Source organism: Cottoperca gobio, chromosome 4, assembly GCF_900634415.1.
Source record: "Cottoperca gobio chromosome 4, fCotGob3.1, whole genome shotgun sequence".
Classification (NCBI taxonomy): domain Eukaryota; kingdom Metazoa; phylum Chordata; class Actinopteri; order Perciformes; family Bovichtidae; genus Cottoperca; species Cottoperca gobio.
Window position 1 is genome coordinate 5,800,193 of NC_041358.1, and position 9,146 is coordinate 5,809,338.

General features: G+C 42.0%; 1 protein-coding gene across 2 annotated transcripts; it reads left to right on the forward strand.

Moving 5' to 3' along the window:
- The first annotated feature begins 355 nt into the window (after positions 1 to 355).
- On the forward strand, positions 356 to 8,498 carry LOC115007222 (tetraspanin-33). 2 transcript variants are annotated; one of them, XM_029429994.1, is made up of 9 exons: positions 356 to 578; positions 675 to 913; positions 2,023 to 2,080; positions 3,560 to 3,684; positions 3,960 to 4,034; positions 4,403 to 4,498; positions 4,599 to 4,727; positions 4,964 to 5,125; positions 7,693 to 8,498. In XM_029429994.1, exons 2-9 carry the CDS (start codon positions 857 to 859, stop codon positions 7,834 to 7,836), a joined length of 846 nt encoding a protein of 281 aa, XP_029285854.1. In that variant the 5' UTR covers positions 356 to 578; positions 675 to 856; the 3' UTR covers positions 7,837 to 8,498. The 2 variants fall into 2 exon arrangements, with proteins under 2 accessions (XP_029285854.1, XP_029285853.1); XM_029429993.1 differs by having other exon boundaries at positions 698 to 913; positions 7,693 to 7,836.
- The last annotated feature ends 648 nt before the right edge of the window (positions 8,499 to 9,146 follow it).

Genomic DNA, 9,146 nt, shown 5'->3' on the forward strand with positions numbered 1-9,146 from the left:
AACAAGACCAGGATGAGCATTGGTTCTGCTTTTGCTCGTTGGAGATTCAACAGAATTCAACAATGGTTGAAAAGCTACACCGAGGTCACTCTTCTCCTTGACTGGTAACTTTGTTATCTCACTGGCAATCTACAGAAACACTGTCCATGAAAATATGCCAGTTGTGCATTGAACTGGCAACCACAGTGTTTTGACGTGAACGCAATGTAAGGGGGAGTGCGCCATCTTGTGGCTGAATGTTGTCATTGTTATCAATTGCACCTTTAACTGTTAAACCGGCGAATGGCATGCTGGGTATGCAGTGTCAAGTGTGATGTTGTTTTGATGAGTACTTCTCGAGAAAGCTGCAAGCAGCAATACTGGAGGCCAAGCAGTCGGCCTGTTCTGAACAGGCACCTTTGGAATAGGGCACTGCACTAGTCATTTTACATGTTTAGGAACTGGAGATTCATATTCATATGCATGCAGATAATACACTGAAGCATCTAGAGGACGCTAACAGGACTGAAGAGTGCTAAGAGTCCACGATGTAAATAAGCCTTTAGGCTTTATTGTGTCATCCCAACCTTTCTTTTAATGTAAGCATACACTGCCCTGGCTGTGCTGTATGTTTATTTAAAAAGTCATTTGTCAAATAAATCAAATCAAAAAATCTTTAAACATGGTTTTGACAGGCTCACACTTCCTCCTCCCTCAGTGTGATGTCAGGATGACATCCAGCAGCAGCAGAGCAGAGGGGATAAGCTTGACAGCAGGTATGTGTCCAACAGGCCAACACACGTCTTCTGCTGTCAGATAAGAAACCTCCGCCAGACTTTCAGTGCAGTCTGACAGAGCAGAGACCTGCAAAGAGGAGATGAGAGGATATCGAGGCATCAAGTACACTTTATTCGTCTGCTGTTACGTCTTCTGGGTGAGTCTCTCTGGTTGGAACAGTTTAATGGTTCAAAATGTTACAGATTCATTAGTGTGACTGCTTTCTCTTAAACCTGTTGAACAATATGGTTTCACCACAAGTGATTTCAACACAACAGTTACACCTTTTCATCGGTAAAGGAAAGAAATCACTGTGACAAAGTTAAATTTCCTCTGATTTTAAAAAGAACCTGCTTCATTTATAGTGATTTTTTTTTAAAGATTTACATAGACACTTAATACATATTGATTTAAAGCCAAAGATGTTATTACCTGTACACTGCTTGTCCAAAATTCTGCAGACACTGCAGATATATATATGTATATATATATATATATATATATATATATACATATATATATATATATACAGTATATAATATAATTGATACACCAACCAAGCATTACAAGTAGATTGAGGTAGTACGGCAAAATTATGACTTTTGAATTAGGATCTTCTCATTTTGAGGTTGGTATCAAATCTTTGACGTACTATCAGTAGTTTGACTTTTATCAAGGCAAGTTGATTTGTACAGTACCTTCAAACAACAAAGTAATTTAAAGTGCTTTACAAAGGCATTAAGAAAATATATAAAAGAAACATAGAACAACGTAAAAATACACACATAAATAGGATTTTAAAAAGAGTAAAAATAGGCTTCCATAACTCTTGACAGCAGTTTGAAGGAGACACTTTCCTGTTTTTATTTCTGCTCTGTAAATTGATAGAACATTGTTTTGTCAAACTGCTGTTTCCGAGGTCCAAAATGAAAGTCAAGCTCGGTATTTTAAACATCTCACCTGTAGAAACACGTCCACACCAACGCAGTGTGTTTAGTTTTGTTTTAACAGAGTTATCGTCACTACCCAGAGTCAGATGATTCACATGGAAATCAATTTCATATCTGCCAGCCCAATACAGAAATAGTTCCAGGACATGTTTAGCCTAACTTAGCACAAAGACTGGAAGCGTGGAGAAATTGATAGTCTAGCTCAATCAAAAGCGGAAAAAAATCCCCCTTCAAACAACTCAAGTCTGTCTGATGTTATCTGTGCTTCACGTGGGCCACCTGGTAAAACATTTTCTCTTTCTCTGTGACTCTGCAGGTGGTGAGCGCCATCCTCACAGCGGTTGGGATCTACGCCAAGATTGCCAAGGAGAAAGGTTGGTCAGAATAATAGTTGGTCAGACAATAAAAACAGACTGTGCTATGTGCACTTTGCAAGAACTCATAACCTAAACTTTAACTGACTCCTTCAATGGGAGAGTTAAGTCATTGGTTGTAGGAGGGACAACAATGGAAGATATGTGAATGATTTTCTATCAGGTTTACTCTGAATACATATCCTTGCTTTTAAAAGGTGCATGTCTTACACTTCAAAAACATGATGAACTTCAAAGTCTCGATCCTGAAGAGGAAAAGGGAACGTTTTATCTCCATCATGTTTTATCTTTCAAGTGTCACACACCTACAGCCTGCATGTGCAAAAAGGACAGGAAGCAATAATATAATGGTGTGTGTGTGTGTGTTACGACCCGGCTCGGCAAGGGAAAAGGAGTAACATAAAACCAGATGGTCATGGTTTAAATAAGATATATCTATTAATATAACTGGACAATTGGCAAACAATTGCTTTTAGACAGACAAATGGAACAAAAGGAGGGCTCTTACACCAGAGCAATGAGGCGTCAAAGCCAAACTAACAGAACAATTAACCCCAACCTAAACAATTCTAAACAAAACTTGGGGTGAAAACTGGATCAATACCAAATACAAACAAAAGTCATAAATAGCACTGAAGCACCTAGCGATTCCAACACATTGGATACAGAGCACGTAACTTAACTGATGACATTAAGATACAACCGAATCTAGGATCCACACACACACACAAGTACGAGGCATATGGCTGACAACAGCAGCAGCCCCGACTGTCGAGCTGGCCAGGCACTTGAAGCCACCGGTCTCTCCAGTGCACCTCGGATTGGAGAGCCGGAACAGGTGCCCACCAATCACAACGAGTCTTCATCAAGGTGGGAGGAGGAGGTGCCGCCGCAGCCAATCAAGTGGTGGGGGTCACACATCCAAATCTGCATACCTAAATAGGGAAAACAAGGTGCATGCATCCACAAAGTAATCCCCGCAGATAAATAAGGCCGTGGCCTTGGCCGTAACTGTGTGTGTGTGTGTGTGTGTGTGTGTGTGTGTGTGTGTGTGTGTGTGTGTGTGTGTGTGTGTGTGGTTACAAAAACAATGCTGCTGATAACATGCCTGAGGATGAGTCAGAAAAGGTTAATCAGACATGTTTCAACTTTTACTTACTGTTACGTACGATGATTGCAATTCAACTGTGTGTGTGTGTGTGTGTGTGTGTGTGTGTGTGTGTGTGTGTGTGTGTGTGTGTGTGTGTGTGTGCGTGTGTGCGTGTGTGTGTGTGTGTGTGGTTACAAAAACAATGCTGCTGATAACATTCCTGAGGATGAGCCAGAAAGGGTTAATCAGACATGTTTCAACTTTTACTTACTGTTACGTACGATGATTGCAATTCAACTCTGTGTGTGTGTGTGTGTGTGTGTGTGTGTGTGTGTGTGTGTGTGTGTGTGTGTGTGTGTGTGTGTGTGTGTGTGTGTGTGTGCGTGTAGATGTGGTTGACACCGTGACATTAGATCCAGCTCTGCTGTTGATTGTCGTTGGCTCGGTGATGTTTCTTATCACGTTTCTCGGATGTTTCGGGGCGCTGCGTAACGCCACCTGCCTGCTGAAGACGGTATGATTAATCAATTAATCAAATGTTATTTATATAGCCGAATCTCAGGCGGCTTTTCAGACTGTCCAGCATACTTCATCCTCTCTCCTTAGACCCTTGCAGTGGACTAGGAAACACTCTCCAAAAGAAACCCCACAGTAAATGGGGGAATGACTGTATATAACTGTATCGGATTCAGTGTAATATGTCACAGTTTGGTTAATGTGTTGTTTGTTCTGCATGTCAGTGCAGCTGAGTGCTTTCTGTTCCAAGTCGTCCGTTGTTTGTCCCTGTAGTTTCTGGGGATCCTGGTAGTCATCCTCCTCCTGCAGATTGCTGCTGGAGTCGTGGGATACCTCTTCACTGACATGGTAACATCACACTGCTCTCATAGTACAGGATATATAAAGACATCACTTCCTATAACCCGAATACTTTTTCCTTCTCTCACAAAACCGAAAAATAGTGTTTGGAAACATTTCCAATAAAGCAAAAATCTCATAGTTTTGTCGCTCGTCCAAGTCACTACAGCTGCTGTTCCCCCCGGCCACAAGGGGCAACAATGAGCTCATTCCACACTTGAAAACAAACTTCGACAAGGGACACGAAGGTGACATTTTTGCTTCATTGGAAGTGTCTTCGAACAGATTCCACAATCTTGTCCCCTTGTCTACAGATCATGCATTCATATGCAGATATCTGTGCGGAATAACTCAAACTAAATGATGTCATTGTTCAGGTGATGGAGAGGACGGAGAGGCTGATGATGAAGGCCATCGTCCGCTACAGGGAGGACCGGGACCTGGAGAACGCCATCGACTTCATCCAGAAGAAGGTGAAGATTTATTTGTGTCCATAATGATTTCAGACTGTGAGGCAACGTCAGGCCTTTTAGAATCCGATTTGCTGGTAATGAGAGTTTGTCGTGTCTGCAGTTTCAGTGCTGTGGAGTTGAGAACTATAAGGACTGGTCCCATAACATCTACTTTGAGTGTTTGGACACAAATCCCAGTCTGGAGGCCTGTGGAGTTCCCTTCTCCTGCTGCGTTCACCTACAGAACCAGGTCAGAACCTCGAGTTTGGGTCACTTCCATTTTTTGGTTCCTGGAACCAAAAAATAAAAACATTGCCTCTAGTTGTTCAGATATTCACATTTTTTTATTAATTTAGGTTAATGAAATGTTGTTTTCTTGATTTTTTTAATAGTATTCTTGAAATCAGATCAGGGGAGATGGACAGAACAAAAAGACAAAAGATCTTAAACACCGCTCATATCCAAGGTGTGTGTTATTTCCTGCAGACAGTGCTGAACACCATGTGTGGTTATGGGATGCAGCAGCTGGAGGAGCGTTTGGCCGGTCAGGACGTCTTCACCATCGGCTGCCTTGAGAGGATCGTCTGGTGGGCTAAAAACCACCTGCTGCTGGTGGCTGGTCTGACTGCTGGCCTGCTGCTGCTCGAGGTAACACCACCAGCTGTAGATTCAATCGTCCGATTCAATATTTCCAATGTCGGAATTGGGGAGCTGTGTGCAACTATTTCTGTTACTTTCCAAAACCGACAATCCAACATTCACACCCACTCCCCGCAGCGATCGGTCATTTTTTCCACGACTATTTTTTGGTAGCCAACCGAGTGCAACTCTGAATATCTTCCAACAGAGACTGTCTGAAAGTTCATGTCAAAATAATATCACTTCTCCCCCCTCTCTGTGATGACCGGCTTTTCAGCTGGCATTCAAGGTGTTGCCATTGAGAACACTTTTGCCCTCCAATGTTGTTGGGCAACGTGTCGTGCAACATAACTCCCTACTGTTATAACCCGGTGTGGACTACACCTGTCCACAGTAGAGGGAATGAGGATCGGAGACAAAATAGTGTACCAAACAGACTTTTAATTGATAAGTTTAAGCGGTGGTCACAGACAGGTGCTTCAGGTGCTTCGGCTGCTCTGCGGCTCTCCTGCACTGTGGTGCTGTGTCACCGCTGGGCTGTGGCTTCAAACGACCTCGCTGCTGGGACCCAGCCTACTGCAAGAGAACAGAACCAGGCCATCACCATGCATTTACAGGACTGTCTCAGAAAATTAGAATATTGTGATAAAGTTCTTTATTTTCTGTAATGCAATTAAAAAAACAAAAATGTCATGCATTCTGGATTAATTACAAATCAACTGAAATATTGCAAGCCTTTTATTATTTTAATATTGCTGATTATGGCTTACAGCTTAAGAAAACTCAAAAATCCTATCTCAAAAAATTAGAATAGTTCCTCAGACCAAGTAAAAAAAAAGATTTATAACAGCAAAACAAAATCAAACATTTGAAAATGTCCATTAATGCACTCAGTACTTGGTTGGGAATCCTTTTGCACGGATTACTGCATCAATGCGGCGTGGCATGGAGGCAATCAGCCTGTGGCATTGCTGAGGTGTTATGGATGCCCAGGATGCTTCAATAGCGGCCTTTAGCTCATTAGCATTGTTGGGTCTGGTGTCTTTCAGCTTCTTCTTCACAATACCCCACATATTCTCTATGGGGTTCAGGTCAGGGGAATTGGCAGGCCAATCGAGGACAGTAATGCCATGGTCAGTACCCCAGTTACTGGTGGTTTTGGCACTGTGGGCAGGTGCCAGATCATGCTGGAAAATGAATTCCTCATCTCCATAGAGCTTTTCAGCAGACGGAAGCATGTAGTGCTCTAAAATCTCTTGGTACACAGCTGCATTTACTCTGGGCTTGATGAAACACAGTGGACCAACACCAGCAGCTGACATGGCTCCCCAAACCATCGCTGACTGTGGGAACTTCACACTGGATTTCAAGCAACTTGGATTTTGCTCCTCTCCAGCCTTTCTCCAGACTCTGGCGCCTTGACTTCCAAATGAAATACAAAACTTGCTTTCGTCTGAAAAGAGGACTTTGGACCACTCTGCAACTGTCCAGTGCTTCTTTTCCATAGCCCAAGTCAGACGCTTCTTCCGTTGTCTTGAGTTCAGAAGTGGCTTGACCATGGGAATACGGCTATTGTAGCCCATTTCCCGGACACGTCTGTGAACAGTGGCTTTTGATACCTGGATTCCAGCTTCAGTCCACTGTCTTTGAAGCTCCCCCAAATTCTGGAAGCGACTCTTCTTCACAATGCTGTTAAGGCTGCGGTCATCTCTCTTGGTTGTGCAGCGTTTCCTGCCACATTTCCCCCTTCCAACAGACTTTTTGTGGATGTGCTTTGAAACTGCACTCTGTGCACAGCTTGCTCTTTGAGAAATTTCTTTTTGTGTCTTACCCTCCTGATGGAGGGTGTCAATGATGGTCCTCTGGACAGCAGTCAGATCAGCAGTCTTCCCCATACTTGTGATTTAGTTTACTGAACCAAGCTGAGTGTTTTTCAAGGCTCAGGAAACCCTTGCAGGTGTTTCGAGTTAATTAGACGATTCAAGTGATTCGTTGAACACCCTACTAGTATACTTTTTCATGATATTCTAATATTTAGAGATAGGATATTTGAGTTTTCTTAAGCTGTAAGCCATAATCAGCAATATTAAAATAATAAAAGGCTTGCAATATTTCAGTTGATTTGTAATGAATCCAGAATGTATGACATTTTTGTTTTTTTAATTGCATTACAGAAAATAAAGAACTTTATCACAATATTCTAATTTTCTGAGACAGTCCTGTATTATGTGACTAATTACCTGATTCCGTTCAGCTGTCTGGCCTCCAGCTGGGACACTCCTGTCTCTCCCCAGCAGCTGGCGCCCTAACCACACCCCAACTGCCACACCCGGCCTTTGAGATCATAAGCTTAACATATTGCTTGGCCCGTTCTGGACAGTCTTCCAGAAGGTCCCCATAGAAAAGCATCCTTACATCCTTAAAGTGTCCTTCAGTGCAGACACCGGAGAGCTTTTATAACTGTCAAAGTATGAGCTTCAGTGAATCGTCAGGTTAATGACAGAAAGAAAAACAGACCAGATTTGGACAGAAGTAGCCCTGATACATTTCTAAACTGCCTTTGCTTCCTCCGGCAGGTCTGCATGATCTGCCTGGCTGCCGTTCAAATCTCCAGGATAAAGAAAGTCCATCAACTGAAGAGTGAAAATGCACCTAGAGGCCAGTCGGAAAGAAAGGACAGCTACTGGTTTCCTGCTTTTGCAGACTTCGATGACGAATAAAATCAGCTACGAGAGATAGGATCTGAAAAATTGCTGACAGATTTCTCTAATAAGGGACTTTCATTTATTCTTGGTCAGATAAGAAAAACAGCTGAAGGGTGATCAAATGGAGCCGGACACGCTCTGTTCACTGTGAATTTATAGTTTGATATTTTAGGAAAGTGTCTGAGGCTCTCACAGTGGGTGGACAGTTTCCATGCCTTGCTCCGGGACCGACAGCAAGACTCAGAGGTGTTGGCGATTAAACTACTACCTCATGTAAAACCATCTTTAGGTCTTTCTTTTCACTTTTTTTTTATAAAAGTAAGTGATACTAAAATACAGTGAGTTTTGATATCACCATTATGTGAAAAGATATATTTTTGTTTTATAAAAAGCTGTTACTTTTAGATGAATTAAAATTGAACAGATGTTATGCATTGTGTATATTGTATGCATATTAATCCTGATGAGAATCAAGCTTCATGTAGTTACTCCTCAGACTTACTGTGACGATTTCTACTGAACTTCTTAACAATGTTGGAGGTCCACATCAGTTGTAAATCTACCTAATCCCAGCATTTGTATGTTATTTAAAGTGTGGCTTTTTTTCTGTATGCTGAAATGTAAGTATTTGGTTACATTTGGTTAAAGTATTCCCAACTATTTAAGTCCCAGTAACTTCGTGGCCTACAGTCTAAAATGTTGAATTGTCAATTATCCTTTGGTTTTTGTTTGAATCAAACCTAAGCTATGACATGTTAATCAGCGAGGTGCTTAGAGGTGCTGGTAGGTGGATTTTGTTACCGTTGGACAGAGCCAGACTAGCTGTTTCTAGTCTTTATGCTAAGTTAAGCTAACCGGCTGCAGCTTTATATTTTACGGATATAGATGAAGAGAAGAGATTGAGTGTATTTCCTAAAATGTCAAACGTTTTCTTTAAGTAAAAGGACCACTTTCACCACTGCCCAAGGGAAAATGGGAAATAGGTTTGAATAAATTGAAAAATTACAAGGAGCTTGTGAAACATAACATAAAATAATTTAAGTCAATTAAATTATATATTGTGCGGTGCAAGGGTGTAAGGACCGAGGCTGTCGTATGCTGTACAGTCTGTAAAGCCCCCTGAGACGAATGTGTAATTTGTGATTTTGAGACAACCCTGCTCTAAAAGTAACGGAAGGAGAAGATGTTCGGTAAATAAAAACAGTTTAAAGCTGCCAGTCTCAGCCTTTTCAGGCAAACAAAAAACAGACAACTTCACAAATGTCCTTTCGGTGTCCGAGGCTCCCTGTGGCAGACACGTCTTCCCCACCAGGACTCAGTTTACT